General features: G+C 38.7%; 1 protein-coding gene and 1 long non-coding RNA gene across 6 annotated transcripts; one reads left to right on the top strand and one right to left on the bottom strand.

Moving 5' to 3' along the window:
* Nucleotides 1-671: 671 nt before the first annotated feature.
* LOC146762487 (uncharacterized) lies at nucleotides 672-7,211 on the bottom strand. Its single transcript, XR_014944812.1, has 3 exons — nucleotides 6,972-7,211; nucleotides 6,572-6,639; nucleotides 672-4,205 (listed from the first exon to the last, which is right to left on the bottom strand). It is a non-coding gene; the product is annotated as an uncharacterized LOC146762487 (long non-coding RNA).
* On the top strand, nucleotides 7,120-20,143 carry KLHL42 (kelch like family member 42). 5 transcript variants are annotated; one of them, XR_014944798.1, is made up of 5 exons: nucleotides 7,120-8,029; nucleotides 11,193-11,301; nucleotides 11,478-11,645; nucleotides 15,528-15,721; nucleotides 17,726-18,315. XR_014944798.1 is itself a non-coding variant. In XM_085543503.1 (3 exons), the coding sequence occupies exons 1-3, from the start codon at nucleotides 7,170-7,172 to the stop codon at nucleotides 17,735-17,737; spliced, it is 1,062 nt and encodes a 353-aa protein (XP_085399629.1). In that variant the 5' UTR covers nucleotides 7,120-7,169; the 3' UTR covers nucleotides 17,738-20,143. The 5 variants fall into 5 exon arrangements, 2 of the variants coding, with proteins under 2 accessions (XP_085399629.1, XP_015726615.2); XR_014944800.1 differs by lacking the exon at nucleotides 11,478-11,645 and having other exon boundaries at nucleotides 17,730-20,143; XR_014944799.1 differs by lacking the exon at nucleotides 11,478-11,645 and having other exon boundaries at nucleotides 17,726-20,143.
* The last annotated feature ends 1,298 nt before the right edge of the window (nucleotides 20,144-21,441 follow it).

Here is a 21,441-nt window from a genome sequence, read left to right as displayed (position 1 = left end):
TTGTGCTGTATGAAGTGCTATGATAGACAGTGTTGCGCCTTGGTCTTTCCCAGCCAATACTAGGGTCTATCTTGGAAAGTTTCCCGTTTTCTGCTCTGTCAGTGGTGGTTAAACCAGAGGTAGATGAGAGATGGATGCATCTATCATATAGATGCAAACTAGACAAGAACGAACAGCTAGATCTCATGTCTGGGCCTTCTCTATACCAAAGAGATTATGGGAGAGAAGCAAGAGATGCTCTTAATACCCAATGCAGCCAAGAATCGCTCCTTGATGCTGCCATGCTGATACACAAGTACATTGGAAAACAATGTTTGTAAAGATCTACCAGCAGAGGTGGCCTACTGTTGCTACTTCCACTTCTCAAATGCACCACCCACCACATCACTGTGCTACTATCCGCTATTTGGTGTCCACATATATTCAGCAAACATTGATGGACATCAGTGGACGCAATTTTTTCAGCACAGAGGAATTCAGTTCCACGGCTTCGCTTCACACCCATGTCAGATGCCATTTTGTCAGACTCCCCTTGGCTACCACCTGTCACACAGCAATAAAATGTAATAAAATACAGTTGGGAAGGTTTAACCTCTACTGCTGTTCCACCAAAATCCACCTCTGATGTCAACACAATAAATTAGAAGACATTACTTTCTGAGTAGCCTTCATAAAGTATATAATATTTATTTATATATATATATATAAAGTAAAATAACTTATTTTAATGTGTTTTATTAAAATATATGCAAAAGAGAGCAACAAAACCATAAAACATATAGAAAAAAAGGGGATTTTTTACTTTGTTTTTGTGATAGTAACGCAACAGTCTGATTCAGTGGCAATTCTTAGAGAGTTCTCAAGGTGTTCAGTAGAGATTTATGATGAAATTCCACTCTTCCTATGCTTCATCCCTGAAAACAGCTGTTCACAAATGTACGTACTTCCAAGAAGTGATTACATGAATAGGGCATGCCACTGAAGTGAGGGATATTTCTGTTTGGTAAGAGAGATCTTATAAAGTCTGGTAGATGTGATCCATTTTCTTATTACAATTTTATACGTTCAATTTGAACATTTGCAGATAGTGTATTTATATTGACTGAAAATGGAGTCGCAAATAAAGAAATGAATGACTTTTTTTGCAATCTTGAAACCTTTTCTCAAATTCCTTTATCAAAATAGAAAGCACAGCTGCATATTCTTTGCTGCTCACAGAACTGTGTTCAGCTAATGCCTCAAAATCCATAAACATATTTGCCATAATTTAAGCTGACATTGCATCGAGCCCTGTGCCCAGGTTTCAGCCCAGATGAGGTTAACAGCACAGTTGGTTGGTGCTCAGGGGCTGGCTGGGGTACTCAGTGTTGCGGAGACACAGCCATTATGGTGCAGGGTAGGGGGTGGGCCACACAGGGAGTTGTGTAGTGCTGTACACAGCTTGCAGATTGGACATGCCTGGCTTAATCCATTTGTGTTATAGGCTGACAGAGCAGCTGAAAGTGGACAACTGCCAGCTGGAAAGCAAGACTGAAGTTTTTATCTCATTTGACTGAAGTACGTACATGTGTTTTTTATTTTACTACAGCAGTGATAAGATCAAAATTTTACCTAAGCCCGAGGATTTTGATAATGTCAGAATATATCACTGTGACACAGTATAAAAGTTGTAGATGTATCACAAAATATCAATACTTTGAAACAAATATAAAAGCAAATATCTCGTTATTACATGACTGGAAAAATAACTATGTTCACTTTCTTCTTTTGAATTTACAAACACATTTCTCTATATTTCTTCTCTTGTAAAAAGTGTTATAACTTACATTTTCTATCCTTGAGACATTTAAGAGCTGTTTGGATGTGGTGCTCAGAGATATGATTTAGCAGAGCATTGTTAGAGTTAGGGCACTATGGTTAGGCTGTGGTTGGACTTGATGATCTTTGAGGTCTTTTCCAACCTGGGTAATTCTATGATTCTATGATTGTGGGAGAAAAATTAAAAACCAACAAAACAACAACAACCACCATATTTTAAACATTGTTTCCAAGGGGCTGCCAGGCCCTAAGTTTCTCTCAGAGCTTGGCCAATTCTGGTAAAGCTTCAATATGAAAGCTGAAGTCTTAGTGTTCAAACAAAGAGTAACACAAGGCTTAGCCAGATGAGATTATACAAATATAAATCTACTAGCATGCATATAAACTTGAGCCAAGTTTTATGACAAAAGGGCACAATGTTTAGGAAACTTTCCAATGCATGATGAACATTTATTTATGACAGAACAGAAAACCAAGCAAAATGGATGGAGTTTCAATATTGTGAAAAATTTTATACTGCTGGATGCATAGTGAAAGCTTTCCATGCAGAATACTACTTATCTAACCCAGTTGTTTCATACTAACACTTGGTTCTATCTGTTTACAAGAGGTTTTAAATGTGTGTGATGTTTTAAATGCTACCAGTTTACTCTAGACAAAGCTGTGCAAGAAAATTCTGGCCTGGGCATGCTCAGTGAATTTGTTTGAAGCAACTAACTAGCATTTTAACTGTTTACATACTCCTACCTCAATTCTGCTGTCTGGCGATTGAAACTTATCATGATTCACATAAAATGACTAGTAACACACAAACAATAGGAAAAGCCTCTCTGCTGCCTGCAATATACAGTTCAGTCTTAATCATTCATTAAATTCTGTTTGAAAAATATCATGAAAGTATTTCTTCAATACGATTATAAAACATTTGCATTGCAAACAATAAATATTAAATTGTACATTCAGTGCAGAAAAAAGTTAAACAGAAAAGAACAGGGAATAAAATCAAGATGAGCTATCAAAAATTAATGTTTTTTTTCTTTTTTCCCTGAATAATATTATTAATGGAATTGTATAAGAAGTGCTTTGTTTAGCTACAAATCTGAGACAAACAACCCAAACAAAATCCCCCACCTTTGTTTAAGCAGCTCATCCTTAACAAATGATAAAGATTTCAGTTAAAACAAAATTATGCTCTTAGAAATGCCAAGTTACTTTAAAACACTGATGTTTTTAATGCTGAAATAATGCAGGATATTTTCTGTGTTCCACAGATACTTACTTTGTACCCTGTGACAAGGAAAATACTAGCAACAGCTAGTGAGTTGTTTCCAAAGACTAATTCTTTTCTTGAATAATTTACTATTTCTCAATACACAGTTGCCTGGCAGGGAACTTAAGGGAAGAATCTTAAAGGGAAGAATATGGCATTTTATATTTGATAGTATTAATATTTTAAACAACCCCTGATTCCAGGTCACATTTCAGACTGACATGGCTGAAAGGAATTCAGATTTTTCTTTGGGTTTTGTTTTTTTTTTTTTGCCTTTGTCATGGTCTGGTCCTTAAGAAACAACAGCTTGTTGTTTCTTATTAATTCCCATGTATGACCCAGTGTTTTTGTGTTAAATCAAGATAAGTTTTGCTTAATATATACACTAAACAATGCAGTTTTCCTCTAGACACTTTACTGATGTTTAAGGATTTGTTTCTCCACTGCTGCAGACTCTTTGTGGTGTCTTGGGCTAGACCCACAAAAAAATAAAAAAAAATTAAAAAAAAAATCATAGATCACAATATCATAGTGATCTATGGTTTAGATCACTTGGGTTAGAAGGGACTGCAGGAATCATCAGGTTCCAAGTAATTCTGATTGACCAGGACCACCTCCAGACTCGCCTTGAACACCTCCACAGATGGGGTATCCACAACCTCTCTGGGCAGCCTGTGCAAGCATCGTCCTCTTTAAAAAAACACAGAAAACAGAAAAACAAATCCACCTGACATCTAATCTAAATCTAGTATGAGTGTTAGTTTAAAACCATTCTTCCTTGTCCAATCACTATTTACCCATGTAAAAAAGTTGATTTCCTTCCTGTTTATAATCTTCCTTTTAAATACTGGAAGGTCATAATAAGGTCTCCCCACAGCTTTCTTGAACAAGCCCAGCTCCCTCAGTCTGTCTTCATAGGAGAGGTGCTCCAACGCTTTGATCATCTTCATAACCTTCCACTGGATCCCCTCCAAAAGCTCCACATCATTCCTTGTGTTGAGGGCCCCAGACCTGGATGCAATTTACCAGATGGCACCTCACAAGTACAAAACAGAGAGGGACTCTCACCACCTCCATAACCTCAGGCTGTATCTCATGTATATGCAAACCAAGTTGCCTGTGAAGAAAAGCATTTGTCATTCTGACAAATAAAGTTCAGGTGTTAAATACTGTTGAAGTTGAAGCAGGCTTCAGTCGTAGCACACAGAACAGGCACGAACCAGCTGTTCTGTGCCTCCATGCCCTCTGTGAGGGATAAAATCAAGGAGCCATGCACAAGTGCTGCTTCTCTGTTGTTATCTCTGTCTTTGCTTTGCTTTGTGGCAGCAATTCCTGCTGACTCTCTCTCTTTCCTTATTTTTGCTATTCTAGGACTATAAGAATGTATGCCCAGGCACAGTCAGGATCAGAAGCTTAGTTATATGGTTGAATGGCCTATTACAATGGCTGCTGTGTAAGAGAGCTTCTTCCATTTCAGAGTCTTTCTAATAGAAAAGAGTGATCTTTTTTTTCAGCCCTGGAAACAATTTAGGCATTAAGTAAAGAGAACAGCTTAGGTTACTGTACACAAGCAAAAGCGTCTAGCTTGTGAATGCCAAGCAGAAATGGCCATTTCATCTCAAGAGTGAAAGCCCATTTCTGGTGACTTCCTTTTTCATTTACTGGCACATGAGCATTATTTTCTTTTTCCCTAGGGATTAATATGTTTCTCAGACACTGTAGACAGAGACCTGAAGTATCTAAAACAAGCCTGAAGACTCCACTCCAGAAGCCCAAATCCAAATTTAGTACTGAAAAGCTAAGCATAATTACCTTTGTCTTCCTCTCTGTGAAAATGTCTTGTTTTTTAGGTCCTGTTCTTTTTACACGCACTTGTTTAATGTCTACCACGATACAGACTTGCTTTCATGTTGTTCCATGCTTCAGCATGTTCTTTAAGAGTTACAGATTGTCCTTCATATTTGTTTCAAAGATCATGCAAGTTTTTATAATTGCCTACAGATTCTGACTTTGCAGCTCTAGCACTAGATATTTCCATTTTAAGCTGTAAAAAATGCATTGCTTCTAAGATAAACTAAGATGACTGCTAGTGAAACAGCAAAATCTTTTCTTTGACTCCAGTATAGCAGGATACAATACCAATCTTATCGTATACCACAGTATAGCTGTGCACAAGGAAACAGATCATATTATGTGTACAAATGTGAAACAGTAAGGTAGTCTTTACCTTGATGCAATTCAGTATTAGCACCATGTAAGCACAGAATGCAGATTAATGTAGCAAGAGAGCAGAAGATCGACCCTGCCAGTGTGCTCTGACTTAACACAATTACCCAGTCCTAAGCATGGATAAAAACATAGTAGCTGAGAATCAGCCTAGGAAAAGCCATAGACTGAGGAAACAGATTTATGCTTTCTGCAAAAGTGGCTACTCAGTAAGGAGTGCTGTGCTGTATTATTGTGCACATGACACTCTCAGAAGTTTGTTGGTAGAAAATACTCATATCTATTAGTACATTACAGAACTGATGCAGTCTAGTAAAAATCTTGTGAAAGGTGAACTTGAAATCCCTGGCAGAGTGACAAGTGCAGGCACACAGGAAGACACTAAGGCAGCAGCAGAAATATTCTATCTAGGTGCCGGTGTTCATACTTAGAGGGAACAGAACTTATCATAACTCACTACATGGAAAAAATCACTCAGCAATTAGTAGCTAACTCGCCAGTGCATCAAACATATGATATTCCAAACCAGATGTCTAAAGATGGCAATCATACCACCACATTGGCAATCACACTGTATTCCAGAGGGAATCTTAATGGCCATAACAAGCATGAACTCTCTGTTTACATCTAGCATGTTAACCATTACAATGACTCGGAAAGCCTTGCTCTGTGAATTTAAGTACAATAGGATGCATAGCTTGGACTTCTGAAGTGTTAGGGCCTCAGCTTGTTGTGAATGATATTACTGAAACTGCTTTGAAGCTGAAAGTGTTTCATAACACAAAATTGGCCCTTTAAAGCATTTGCATCATCTTGCTTTTGAAATGAGATGGAAAACAAAAAGAAAGCAGCAACAAGAAAATAATCAACCAACCCAAACCCAGACATTCTGAACAGTTCAATTAACTGTGGGAAATGAGCAGGGGAAGACAGGATTTATCTGAAAGCTACACAATCTGCAGTAACTAGAGGTGAGTCACATCAGTGCTGAGAGGAAAATAATGCTAAACTATAGTCTAGCAATGCACAGAATAGAAATTAAAAGAAAGGGGGAGAATAGATCTTTAAAGTCTTCATGTTGTGCATTTTATATTGTCATTATGTAAGAGTGTATCTTGCAGCATCATCAGCCGTTTAAAAAAGAAAAAAAAACCCAACCAGCTCCACTGTGCTTCAAGCATGCAAGGGAGCCAGTACGAGAGCAGCCACTTTAAACATGAAGCAAGATGCTCAGCTATTAACTCCTTGGTTACTTACGTCAAACAAAATCGTGGCTCTGCTCTGTAGGTGACTCTGGTGAGTAATACACTTCCTATCCCTGGAACCTAGTTTAAAAGGTAAGAGTAGCAAAAAAAGTTATAGTATCTCTATGTGCCAAAGGAAGAGCCGGTACACATGCAAGAGGAACCATATCCTGGTATGAGTTACTAAATCTTGGTGCTAGACGTGAAGGACGTTTCTTTTCGCAGTTATGCGGAGCAGCAGGCAATCGCGCTGCCGCCTCCCCGCAGCTATTCAGGGTCACACGCATTTCTCCCCACGTTCCAGAACATTCCCCGCTGCGGGGCTTCGCAGGGACATTTATGGCAGCGGGTTGGTGCAGCGCGGCCATCCCAATTCGGGCAGCGCGAGGAGGAGGCGAGCAGCTGCTCCTTACCCTACAGCGGACTCTCGCCCCGCCAGCGGCGAACTGCCATCGGGGCGGAGCAAAACGGCTGAGCGCTGCGCCGTTCCCTTTTTAGGGCTTTTTACTTTTTTTTTTCTGTTGTTGCCGGCTCAGCTCCTCCTACCCGGCAGCGAACCCCAGGGCAGAGGTGGAGCCGGCTGAGGCCGGGTTGGTTGGTAGGGGGTCGCGATGTCCCTTGCGGAGCGACAGCGGATGGAGGAAGAGGAGGGGGAAGGGGACGGCGGCGGAGAGGAAGTGGTTCAGATCCGGCTGGGGGACAAGTGCTACCCGGTGTGCAAGAGGAAGCTGATCGAACAGAGTGACTATTTCCGAGCCCTGTACCGTTCGGGCATGCGGGAGGCAGGGCAGGGCCAGGAAGAGCAGCTGTTGCGAGGAGGGCTGAGCGCGCTGGGACTGGAGTTGGTGCTGGACTTCATCAACACTTCCTGCCTTGCCCGGCTGGAGCAAGAGGGTGAGGAGGAGCCTCCTCTGCTAGAGGAGCTGGTGGAGGCCGCCTCCTACCTGCAAGTCACTCCCCTGCTGCGCTTGCTGCTCTCCCAGGTGCGATTGGGCAACTGCCTGGAGCTACATCACCTGGCCCAGGTCTATGGCCTGCAGGATCTGCACGATGCTTGTTTGGACTTCATGGCTTCCCATTACCACCAGGTGCTGCGCAGGCCCGATACCCGGCTGCACCTCAACCTGCCTCACGCTCTCCAGCAGCACCTGAAGGAGAGGCGGATGAGAGGCACTGCCACTCTGGTGGCTATTGGGGACTTCATGGGTACCTCATCCACGGGCCACCCGCAGGCAGAGGCCCCTTGGTCCATGCTGAGATACGATGAGGAAGCAGAGCAATGGCTGCCCCTGGCCAACAACCTACCTCCAGATCTGGTGAATGTGCGAGGCTACGGGTCAGCCATGTTGGACAACTACCTCTTCATCATTGGGGGGTACCGGATCACCACCAGTCAGGAGATCTCAGCTGCCCATTGTTACAACCCTTGCCTAAATGAGTGGAGTCAGCTGTCTTCAATGAACCAGAAGAGGTAACCTCTGCACCCTGGTGTGTGCATGTGTCCCTGTCTGTTTTCAAAACAGAGCCTGCTGAGTCACCTGGAGTTGGACAGACGCAACCTTACAAGAAGTGATTCAGATCTGTCTCTTGCATCATGTGATGGGAAGGACTGAAGGGCTTGGCAATAGCATGGCAGCCTTAAGGCTTCAGTTTTGCTGGTGGCAGCCCCTCAGCTGTGGCACAGCCCTGTAGGCTCTCTACTTCTTGGTGGCCCCAAAGTGTGGCGCAGGGAGCTGCTGTAGGAAGGGTGAGGAGAATGGGGCTCTGTTGGGCAAATGCAGGTGATTAAGGCCACATATGTGGGGAAAATGGGAGTTAGGTACAGCTGAGGACTGAGCTGTGGCCATCTGCCATATGTGGTCATTCACCTTGATGTAAAGTAATGGTGGGTTCCCATTTTTCCTTTAAATCATAGTTTTCTAGGAGCTCCAGTCTCCAAACAGCTGTTAATACTGGTAGTTGAAATTCTATTTAAAATAACAAAACAACAAAAAAGAGAATTCTACTTTTTTTTTTTTTTTTTTTTTTTTTTTGGTAAGTTTTATCTCTAGTACTCTGTGGTAAAATGTTTCACTGTTCATAATGGAGATGTTCAGTCTATCAGAACTAGGGATTGCTGAAAAGTTTTGTTATTGGTATGTACTTTTATAAAAACCCAAATGTTTTCTAGGTCTGCATTTTGTTGAAATCTCTACCAGAAAAAAAAAAAAAAAGGCACGAAGATTGTCAGAAATGTCTCAGTTTATGAGAATATTTGAACCTAGTAAACATTAAGCATCTTGATTATTTTTTCCCTTTATTTATTTATTTTTTTCTTTTAACGTTTATGATGAAGTCGCTATTCAGAAATATTTCTGTGTTTAGCGGGCTAGTGTTGATGGAGACCCAAGGAGAGTCCTTCCCATCAAAGGCTGTGGCTGCTCTGCCTTGGCGTTGCAGACTTCTCAAAATACAAACTTCACTGAAACAAAATATCAAAGATGAATTTTTTTAGCTGTTTCCATTTTACAAAGGTGTTTAATTTTTTTTCTTCTCGATCTGAATCTGTGCTGAAACAAGTACAGAATCTAGAATTTGCTTTAGAATGAAAATTATTTTCTCCATCCAGCAAATTCAAGTAGCGACTAGAGACCCCAGCATGAATGCTTTCAGTTAGTGTAGTAAATCTGTAGTCTCTCTTCCAGTTGAGCTTGCATTCTAAAATGCCTCAAAACAGAGGACCTAGAGACCTAAAATGAATTATTTCCTACTTTAATATCCTTTCACTTCCTGTGTTTATCATTGTGAGAAATTCACTGAAATGTTTTCATACCTGGTCAGCCATTGGAATTGATTAGAAACATAGGATGTATCTGGCTTGTTGGAAAGACACTGTACACAATAACTGCTATAAAGTGCTTAGCTTTTGAACACTGAACATCTCTTTCTGTGTGTTTGCGTGTATTTCTTGCAGCCTGTTGGTAATTCCTAGAGACCCCTTTGGGGACTGGGCTATTTTGGTAGGCCTGGCCTATGCAGTATTGCCTGCCAAAATGGCTGAGAGCACATTGGCCTCAGTAGAAAAAGTATGACAGATCAAACCAATCAGCGTCTCCTGTAGAAGCCCCATTTTGATCAAATTATGAAGTTTGGTATTGGTTTGTGTAGTGTCCATAGCAAGGCAGATGTTATTATATGAAATAACTCTGCAGCATGGGAAATGAGAGGGGTTTAAAAATGCATTGTTAAGGCCCTTTTTTCACCTTGTTACCTGACTGTTCAAATTCTAGGATACATAGTCATTATGTTAAATAAACAAATGATTATTTTCTCCTTTTATTAGTATTTTCACCTATACTACCTTACCAACAATCTTTAAGCCTACAACAGGTGTTACTCAGTATGGGATTTCATGTTGGCAATTTATGCCAAAAAAGGAACATGCAAATAGATGTTTTTGAAATAGCCAACAGTCTTACATTAAAGTGTAGTGATTGAAGGCTAAAAAGAGACCAGCATCATGTTGACTTCTAGGCTGGATGGCAGCTAATGAGTATATAGCTCCATGAATAATGAGTACTGGAAATTTTTTGCATGGAAATTCTACTAATCCCATCATAAAACTTGTTGACTTTAACATCTTTGTAGAGTCTCAGCCCTGAAGTTCTGTATTTTTTCTAACTTTTCTAACTTAATATTTCAACTCTCTGATACCAGATTGTGACTGGTTGAACAGCTTGTGGCCAGAATGCAAAAAAAGGACGGCTTGTGCCATGGGAGCTAAGAGCAGGGGAAGGGAATTTTTGTACTCAGTGTTTAAATTCAACGGGAATAGCACTGGTTACAGTCTGCTGATTAGATGAGATGCAGTTTGCTTGGCATTGCAGTTTTAGTTTGTTGTGCTGCAATAAAACAAGCAGGGCAGTTGCCTAGCATGCTGCTTAGGTAATTGGGTTGTTTGGTTGTCTACCAAGCTAGTCGATGTCAGCTGATACAATTACATATTGTGGGTGCATCTTTTACATACCTTGAGAGAAAGTTCTACTTCTCACTGAAGTGGGTTTGACTTCAGGCAACATTCTAGCAGGATTTAGATTTGGCCTATGTGACTGGAGGCATGTGTTGTCTTTAAGAGAAGGATGAGGATTTATGGATGTAATTGTGTTTATTTCATTTGAATATAGCAAGTATTTTGCCCTCCAAAAACTTGTGAATACTACAATGTTTTTATCTTTAATTATTTGCTTTATTATAATGTAGTAACTGAGGATCTATTGGGATCTATTATGTGTGCATAGATGAAATATTCCCAACTTATCTCTAAATAGAAGTGTCAGATGTATGCTGAATACTGTGGTTTATGTAACAGCTTTTAGCTCTCTTCCTAGGCATAGAGATCTTACTACAGTCATTTAAAATTTGTTCATAATAGATAGCTTTCATATATTATTCCTGCAATGCCCACATAAATTTGATGAAACACTATTTCCTGCTTATGCATGCACAAATTAGGTAAAAAGTAATTTGCTCAGGTCCATAGGGAGCTGGTGTCTGAGCCAGGAACTTCTTATCATCTGAGGCTAGATCCAATACCATCCATAAATAATCCCTAACAGATGATCGTTTCTAGATCTCTAATTTTTTTTTCATTCTAGAGGTGCTGTGCTTGGAATAGTGTCTTCAGAGAACTACATGGACTTCTTTGAGGAAGAAACTTCATGTACAGGTTGCCCAAGACTACTTGGGGTCTTTGGGGATAGGAAGGTAATAAGGAAATTTGAGGATGGTTCAAGTCATGTATTTCAGTACCTTTCCATTTTTTATTTTTTTTTTAAAATTATTTCAATGTTGACAGTTGAAATTGATCATGTAAAAACAATATGGGATTTCTATTGCGTGTCTCAGTCACAGCTGAGTATTTCATGTTTATTTTCTTTCAGCACGCTCCCAACAGATAAATCTTCTAGTCTTGGAAGACACTTTTAAGCCCCTGGCTGGGATTATATACATGCACTTTGAATACTGTTTTTGTGAGCCATCTCTGCCTGAACTGCTGCCACTTTGGGGACTCTTTACAGGAATGCAAGAGAGGATGTTCCTAGGAATTGGTAGTGGTTTAGGAAATTTCCTCGTTCCTTGTTCGTTTGCTTTTTTTTTTTTTTTCTTCTTTAAAATTTCTCTTGGCTTGAGGGGAAATAGACTTTTCAAATATTTTCAGGCTGAAAGTATCTATGTTGCATCTATCACAAATATATCATGCATGCTTCCAAAGCTCAAGTATGGAAGCACCATGTTCTGTAGTCATATAAGGAACGTATGAATAATAGTTCGTGCAGTAAATGTGCAGTGCTTTGGAAGTAACTTTTTTCCCATGCTTAGCTACCTCCCTGATTAGAAAATCCTCCCTAATATCTAAGATAACTTCTTGTTGTATACTGAATGTATAAGGTCTGTCAGTGAACAAGAGAGCACTTGCTGTCTTCTTCATAGCCAGTGGTCTCTTACAGACACGTTATATGGCTGTTTATGCAATCCAGAGCAACCTGCGCTTTTCACAAAATATTTGGAAAGTTGTGCATTCTGACCCTTTGGTCCATGTACATCAGATTCTTTTTCCTTCCTGCACTCTGCGCTTCTTTCAGTGAATGAAAAAAAATTGTAATTTAAACAGCTGCAAAACCCACTGTATGGGAAATCACAGCTTGAACCTCTGATTAATCAGCTGAGGCAAGTGTTGGGTCAGCTGTGGGAGCACAGGTGAGAGTAATTTAGCTGTGCTCCTGGAAGGGGTGAAGCTGGACTCCACCTCCTCTAAGACCTCATTTAAGGGCTGACCACCACTGAGGCAGCATCTCTTGGAGATTGCTCCCCAGTGGAGACTGCTTCAGCTTTCCGGTCAAGGCGTCAACATTGGTGAATTTTCCTTTGCTAATAACCTTTGAATATCTACCATCATCTTTGTTAACATCTTTATATTAGCCACCCTTATACCCACCCTTGCTTGTGTTCCTGGGACTCCTTTCAAGAGGAAATGAGCATCTTCAGAACACATAGCCATATCCTAACAAGAAGTGATAACAACTAGAGAGCACTAAGCCTAGTGTCTGTAAAGTGCTTCAGATCCCTGAGTTTAATCAACTCACATAAGTGAGTGGAGTTACCACAGCTGAATTTGACAGGCTCTTAAGCTTGGTTGTTTCCCAAGCTGTAGCACAAAGAACACTTGTTAGTTGTGGAGAGCTGGCTTCACGCTTGTTTTTGTTGTTTCCAGCTGCTCCAACACATTAAGAATGCAAAAATACACTAAATATTTCTTAATATTCACTCTCCATAAAAATACCTGCTGTTACTGGCGTAGAAAGGTGACTGGGAGAAGTTTTTCATAATGTATTGGGCCACTGTCCAAACATTCATGTCGAGTGGTACTTGTTGGGTACTTGTTGCAGCTTTTGATTAATGTATCCCATAAATCTGAGATACTTGCACTGATTAACGTCCATTTTAATTAACGCTGGAAGTGGTTAAATCACTCAACCACCTGTTTAAATTATTTGGTTACTAGAAAAGTGAATGTCAATTAGGAAACCTGAATTCTTTTGTATTTGGACAGTACACGCTTGTTTTTCATGTCTTATCTGCCAGAACTTATAGCATGTACAGCTGCTACTCTGGAAGTAGTGTCTCATATTTTGTTACATTAGTCCACAACATCAGAGGTGGATGTTAGCGGTATGGCAGTACAGGTTGAAGCTTCCTGCTGATAGGCTGTTGAATTTTGTTGTCATGTGACAGATGACAGCAGAGAAGTAGTCTGACAAAACAGCATCTGACATGGAAGTGCCTGTGGAACTGAATTTCTTCATGCAGGAAAAAATGGCACCTAGTTGACATTCATTGATGGTTGTTTAACGTATGGAGACCAAACAATGAATGTTAGCACAGTAAGGTGGTGAGCGGTGTATTTGTTGTGACAGCAACAGTGAGTCACCTCTGTCGATGTGGATAAAAATCCATACACATGCAGCATGCATGCTCCTATTCATTGCTGTTGAGAGTACATAGTTAATGGTGGGAACCATGTTGAAAAATAGTGTTCAGTAGCTGAGAATTTGCTCTGTCAAATAGTGTTTTTGTGCTCTTTGCATCAATTGTAGTTCCACAGAAATAGACAGGAGGCATTACTTTTGGAGGAATTTGCATATTAAATGTGACTAAATTTTTTTTCCAATAATAAAACACTGTCTCTGAGTGTATGAACTTATTTTTAAGCCAAAATCCTCTACCATCTCCATCATAGACACAGAGTTGCAGACTTTCTAATGTTGATTTTAAAGGACATTTGGAAACTATGGTTTGGGTGGGTTGTTTTTTGTTTTGTTTTGTTTTGGGGTGTTTTTTTTTTTGTTTTTTTGTTGTTGTTGGTTTGTTTGTTCTTTTTTGTCTCTGCTAATTTATGGACATTTTTTCTCTACTATAAGTTTTATGACAGGTACACTACTTTGGAAATAATGATGTTTTTCAAGTAATTATCCTCATTTCACACCGACTATTGATCACCATATTTTTCTGAATTCTTTAATACGGAAAACAATTGCTGTACAGAGAAGATGAACAGTGTGACTAATTGTAAATATCAGTAAAAAAGATAATAGAATTAATTCCTTCAAAGAAGCATATTAGTTTTCAAAGCTTTATCATGATGACAGGAACAAAATGATTCTATCTGGAAACTTTTTTTTTCCCCTTTATACATTTAATTAAAGAAGTTACAGAGCAGTCTGCAGCTCGAGAGGGTTTGCTCTGTCAAGGTAAAACCCTGCAAAAATGCATGGTGGTAAGTTTTTAATCTTGGATTCGTGCAGAATGGAATTTGTTTTTACAACTCAGTGAGTGCATTGCTAAAGCAGCACTTTGGTTTTACAGATATAATGCAGTTCCTCATTTGTTTTTGTGTTGATCTTTTGCACACCAATGACTTTCATACACTTAGTTAATCAGGATACTGTGTGATAAAAGCTCATGGATCTGGTTTAAAATGGACAGTACTGAAAGAAAAATCTTGCTTAGGTGATGGCATAGACTTGTAAGTAGGACTGTTTCTGAAGAGGGGAAGACTTTATTAGACCATCTTCTATAGCCAGAAGGAATAGATTGAAATTCAGATCCTCCACACTTGCACTCCAGTATCCAGTGACTATTCATTTCTATATTGCCTTAAAACTGCAAGATGTAAGGCTTCTTGCAGTTCAGTAACTAGGTACTTACCCTTTGTTACATATAAGTTATGACAAGATAACTGAGTAGAATAAGAAATAAAAACAGATCATTGTCTGTGGAGTGCAGCGTATTTTGTTCAGCTATGAATGGAACGTTAATTTACAGATGCGTCTTGCTTCACTGGGGTGGAGGGTGTCTAGCAGCCTAAATGAATGCTAAATGAGGTACAGGAGTTTCTCTTTTCTCTCAATTGTAGAATGTAATTCACTGCTTTCCACATTATATTTCTATTTATTAAGGTTATTGAAGAGGCTGTGAAACAGACTAGGATGTGTACACATTCCTGCGCTTGCTAATCTTGTTTGATATTTCTGTGATTTTAACTAAAATAATCTCCTTGACTGTGTGTATGTATATTTGTCTGTACTAAAGATACTTCAATAAAGCCTATTAAAAATGAGACCTCTACCAATCGTTAGATTAGCTAACAAAACATTTACAGCTCAAACTGCCATAGATTGCAATCCAAAATAAAATTTGCATTAGTTTCAGAATCAACATCATTTATATCAGAATGTCACCGTTTGCTGTCCTCAATAATTAAAGTGTGATTACAGAATTTTGGACATGCACTGGAGACTTCAGATTCTGTAATAAATGAATTGATATGATGTAATGATGAATGTGGTGGAGCCTGATTAGGAAGAAGTTTCTTATGTTTTTCTGTACATTTTTTTTTAACCTATTTTGGTGCTGCAATCTTTGTCTTTCAGGTCAAACTTTAAGCTGCTGGCTGTAAATGGAAAGCTCTATGCCATTGGTGGTCAATCCCTTTCCAACGTGGAGTGTTATAACCCAGAAAATGACTGGTGGAATTTTGTAGCGTCCATGCCAAATCCTCTTGCGGAATTCTCAGCTTGTGAGTGCAAGGGCAAGATTTATGTTATTGGAGGATACACTACACGAGGTAGAAAGCTTTTTTTGTATTCTTATTTTTTTGAGTTTGTTCTGTATTGCTTTGTATTCCCCCCCCTTTACCTCTTTTCCTTACTGCTTCTCTGGACCACATCATTTTAATTTTCAGGAAATATTTTCATCTGGTGTAATGAAACAAACCCAAGAATTGAAATAAAAAATTAGTTCTGTCATACTGTCATCAGGTTATGGGTGTTTTCACAGCCTATACCTAGGAGCTGTAATTCTGCCTGTCAAACATAAGAACTTGAAAACTAGGTAGCTGTCTGTAATTTCCCACATGAGTAGCTGGTATTTGGACCTGCAGCTCTGCTTTTCTGATGAAATAGTCCAGTGTGTACTTCAGAATCCAGCATAGTCCTCTTCCTCTTAGATTTTGGTCGTATAGTAGTAAGAAAGGTGTCAGGAGGTAAACTTTTTTGGAAAAATATTAAGAAAGTCTGCCTATATTGTGTTTTTCATATTTGTTATAGTGCATGCAGCATTTCAAGGTTGTTGTTGTTTTTTCCTGTGCATATCAAAAATCTTGGGCTTTGTACTGAATAAGTGAAGGCTACATTGCAATAGACTTCCATTTCATTTGTCTTCTCTCGAACAGTAGCATCGTATTTTATTTTTTTTTCCTTGGAATTTTACTGCTATGGAAAGACACAGAAACTTAATGTTTCTAGGAATACTGGGATTTCCCTCCTCTCCCTCCCCCCCCACCCCCCTCAGATAGTCAGGAAATTATTCATTGTTTATAGGCAAAGATCATTTATAAGTGGAGTTTTGATCAGCATTTTTATACAGCAGTGCAAATATGTTTCCTATTCTTTTTTTCTTTATTTAATGTGGGTTAAGTGTACAGGAAGATGATAATGAGTAATAAGCAATGACCAAAAGTCATTACAGTGCAAGCAAATGCTATAGCAGAATCTCCAAAGCCATGCTGCTCGTGAACTGCACTTAGGACAATCCAGTTATATTTATGGCTGTTTATACCTGTGCTCTTACATAACTTGTTAGTGTGTCACCATCTGCTGTTCCACTTGGGAGTTCATCTGGAGATCATCATGCAGAGTAGACTTGTAATACAGAGCAGATTTTATTGAAAGGCCAAACTGGAGTTTGCAGGCCTGTTACCACTTGACACTTGGGTTCATATTTAAGCTCTGGTCTCCAGAGGTTGAAACTGAATTTACTAGCTAAAAATTCGAGTGCATTCTTTGTTAATTTAGTGAAGCCTTCAATGGGGATGCTACCATGTCTCCTGCACAGTAAATCAGGGAGGTAGTGTAACAGTTTCTCAGAATAACAGTGTTGCAAATACATCTGTTGAATTGTAGCTGAAGCACAGATACAGCTAAGCTTTTCTCTGTACCTCTATCTGGTGCTGTTGCATGGATTTCCTGATCTTTAGGTGAGTTTGACCTTGTGTATTTCTCTCTTTATGAGGTACTGAAAATGTGCCCTTAGGTCATCCATGCCACTTGATGGAATGTAACTGGCTTTATGAGTTTTATTCCCTAAAACTTTGATTTGTGGTTTGAAAGGAAAAGTTAAGCTTGGATGATAAATCATCACTTGACAGCTATTAATGAAGCATAGAATTTTCATGATAATTTGATTTATCTCTGACCACCATTGGAAAGCAGAACATAGTTCTATTTACCTTTACATAAAAAAATATCTTGCATATCGATCAAAGGCAAAATCAAAATTATTAGGTAATGGCTAGGAATTAAGCATCTAAAATCTATGTTCCCAGACCATTTGTATGATTTAATAGGACACCAGAAGCTTTATTTTTCTTACTGTGATAGAATAAAACGTTCTAGCTTTATCAGTGGGGGCAAAGACTCACAGTTCTCAGTAATCTGTTCCTTCCCTGTCTCCTAAACTTCTGTACTGTCCATAATAATGGCTAATACAATTTGTAGACAAAAAGAATACTCCTCAATAAGTGCCATTTATTTATTTTTTTTTATTTATAAATCTCTTTCCTCTGTTTCAGACAGAAATATGAACATCTTGCAATACTGTCCTACTTCTGATTCCTGGACCAACTTTGAAATCTGCGATGTCCACGTTCGTAAACAGCAGATGGTCTCTGTTGAAGAAACAATCTATCTAGTAGGAGGTTGTATCCATGAACTTGGACCAAACCAAAAATCCAGCCAAAGTGAAGATGTCTTAGCTGTGCAGTCTTACAACACTGCTACCAAAGAATGGCTCTACCTCAAAGAGAACACATCGAAGTCGGGTCTTAACTTGACTTGCACTCTACATAACGATGGAGTTTATATATTGAGTAGAGATATTACTTTATCTACGAGCTTGGAGCACCGTGTTTTTCTGAAGTATAATATATTCACAGACAGTTGGGAGTCACTAAGACGCTTTCCAGCCTTTGGACAAAACATGCTGATCTGTTCTATGTACTTGCCTGGTGTGTGAGGCATGTAATGGCATCAGGTTTTTCTTTGCAGCTCATTAATCATTCTTGGAAGAAATATTGCTCCCTCTAAGTAATTCCAGTTTCAGAATGTAATGTGGTTGCATAACATAGGCATAAAATAAAGGTTCTTTTCTTAAACAAAAAAAGTTTCAAAATTTAATATTAAGAATAATGGTTCTAGAAACAGTTCCAAGATTTCAGCTTAATTTTCTTGTATTTTGTATTTAAATTTCACCGAATATTGTTTACAACTTAAACATAAAAATTGTATGTTGGTTACTAATGAAGGATAGAGTTCCAAAGGCAAAGCTGATTATTCTCATTTTTATTCTCCATCATTATAGACAAAATAGAAGAGAGCATACATGGTGAAAGTGAATGTAATTCAATAAAATAAATAATATATCTGAGATATATTAAAAAAATGAATAATTTTTTTTAATATGATTTTTACACAAACTGTGTTCTGTCAAATGCATAATGTTTAAAATTGTAATGTTTAAAATTGTGTATGGTCTCATGTTATTCTCTCTTCTATAGTCATGGGTGAGTTTCAAGTATTCCAGTAAGTAGGTATCCTCAAGAAACATGTATTCCCCTGAATTATTTGGCATAAAATACTTCACAAGAAACTGGGAAGAACTACCTGGAGATCGAAAGTTTCTTTCTTTCTGGACTTTAAATGCTGCTTTAATGGCAGTTAGCAGCATTTATGGTTGCCTTTATGACAGAGGTAAAAAGGCTGTGAATTCAAAGGGAGAAGTTCACTGATCTTCAGAAGATTTTCACTTTTAGTTATCCTGTTGTTTTCTGCAGCACTGAATGTTAAAAATCAAATTATAGAAACTAAAAAACAGATGTTAGCAGCAAGCTGCGTTGTAGGAGGATGTAATTGCGTACACACTGTGGTGATTCTGCACCAGGCACTCGCTGCTTGATAACAGTTATCTAGTGCAAAAGAGGAGACTTTATGTGGCAGGGTTCATTTGTTTTAACAGCTTCCTTACGACACCAGCTCTAACAGGTTTATGTGGATGTTGACTTTCTTGTATCTACCAGGTTCCTGGTAACAGAACCAGTTTGTTACCTGAAGTTGTTAGTTTCTACAAAGAACATAGGGGGATAATCACCATAGATTCTTATTTGTGTTTCCTAGTTTCTGCATATTGCCTGAGATCCTTTCCTTTTTGGAGGTGACAGGTTCACTGGAGTCTCCTGAAGGCCTTGGTTGTTATCCTGGGAAGGTTTCACAACTGCTGCCTTTGGGAAAGAGAGGTTGCATAGATTTTGGTTTTGTACCAGGTTTTTCTCAAAATTGTGATATTTAATTCACTTGAATGTGTTCCTAGTGAGGGGAGACTTTTATTTCCCCTCTTGAAATTCAGGAATCTGAATTGACTTGAAAATAAGATGCCTGTTGTACAGAGAAAGAAAAGGCAGCAATGGTTCCCTCAAGTCTCTTTTTAACTCCCATCTTTTCCATGGTCTTGTATTAAGTTGATGTTAAAAGAGCTATCAGACCATTATCTGTAACACATTCTGTTCTTAGGTGCATAATTTTGATGCTTCTGATCAGATCATGTATAGCAACCCAAATAGAAAACCAGGAAACTCTGTTTATCTAGTGTGGACATTAACCAAGGTACTTTGAATAACCAGAATTAACCTTGTGGGTGGAATTTTTGCAGTCTGGCGGAGCATGTTATGCTTAAGCCGAAAATAGTGTCTGCCATTCATGTGTATGCATAGATTTCACAAGTTTAGCCTTTGTCTATTTTTCAGTTTTCATTCCTTTGAAAACCTCATGCACTGAGTGGCTGCTGTGTTATAACAGTTGCATCAGACCAAACAATGGCTTTTCTACAACGAAAAAAATAGGGTGACTTTCCTAAGATTCTTAAGTGATTTGTTTTTAACTTTTATAAGTGTTTTAGAATAAATGTAAGCATTGTTCTGTTGTCTGGTTATAAATTATTTCAGCCACATTATTGTACTTTTCATTTCTATGTACACTACCCTACTATAATTCCTTAGTAAACTCATTAATAGCGGTGGCAGAAATCATATTTGAGTTGTGACATTCTCTCACCTGGCATATTAACTGTGAAGAACTCGCATTTCCAGATTTTCAGTTTAGTGTGTCTAATCCTTTCAAACACACCTGTTTTGTAGAGCAGGCATCATTACAAAAGATGTGATATGGTGCTTATAGTGTGATCTTTGTCATGAGAGGCCTTCCTAAATCAGAATTATACATGTGTGTATATATGTGTGTGTGTGTGTGTGTGTGTGTGTGTGTGTGTGTGTGTGTGTGTGTATATATATGCAGGTGAAGAACCTTCTCAAACGTAGAAGAGAAAACAGCTCAGATTGTAAATGCAGTCAGATCTGTGGAGTAAATTTATCAGTAATGACAATTAACTGTGCTACAGTCGCAAATCAAAACTGGTGTTAAATTTAGAAGAATGAAACTAATTGAGCTAACTGGACTGTATAACTACAGGCTGAAATAAATATAGTTTTTAAGCAAGATTAATTACAGAAAAAGATACAATGGATATTCCTTGTAAATCAGGAAAAATTCCTGCAACCTGTGCCCTTATTTTCTTTCCAGCATTTTAATATTCCACATAAGGCAGTGCTGAGCAGTTTCTGCCATTCTGGGCAAGGAAAACTGATTTAGAGTCACTCGTAGCGAATAATTTAAAAGCTGCTTTATAGCCAATGGAAATGTTCAGTGATTCTGTGTGCTGTGTTTGCTTTCTTGGTTGAGAAAAAGTCCTGTCTTACAGACAGAAAAGCTTCTTTTGAATGACAGCAGTTGAAGTGTAGAGCAGTGGTCTTACTGATGTTATCAGCTACACAATTCTTCAGGGTTATCCTGTTATCCACATTTTGACTTTACTATGTGGCCTTATAGAGATTGTTCTACCTGCTTATGTCATCATTCCCTACAACAACATATGAGTAGCTGATCATGCGGGGACACATGGTTTTTCTGGTATGGCAGTGTTTCTGAGATCTCTTGAGTATGTGAAGAAGAAAAAATATTCTGCTTGTTGCATCTACTTAATTATTTGATGGAAAGTGGCAAGATAGAAGACAGCTAGTAACCTCATTTTGGTCTCTGCTAATTATCTTCATTTTGAACTGATGGCTTCCTATCTGTTACTTCTGTTTCTGTCACCTACTAGCTTACAGTTTCCCTAGGTTTCTTAGTGTTGGTGTTCTCAAGGCTGTATCCAAATTTAGAAGTGCTGCTTTCCTGCCGT

This window comes from Coturnix japonica, chromosome 1 (assembly GCF_054131305.1).
Source record: "Coturnix japonica strain WE chromosome 1, WE-NBRP24, whole genome shotgun sequence".
NCBI lineage: Eukaryota > Metazoa > Chordata > Aves > Galliformes > Phasianidae > Coturnix > Coturnix japonica.
This window is presented reverse-complemented; position numbering and strand designations above follow the sequence as displayed.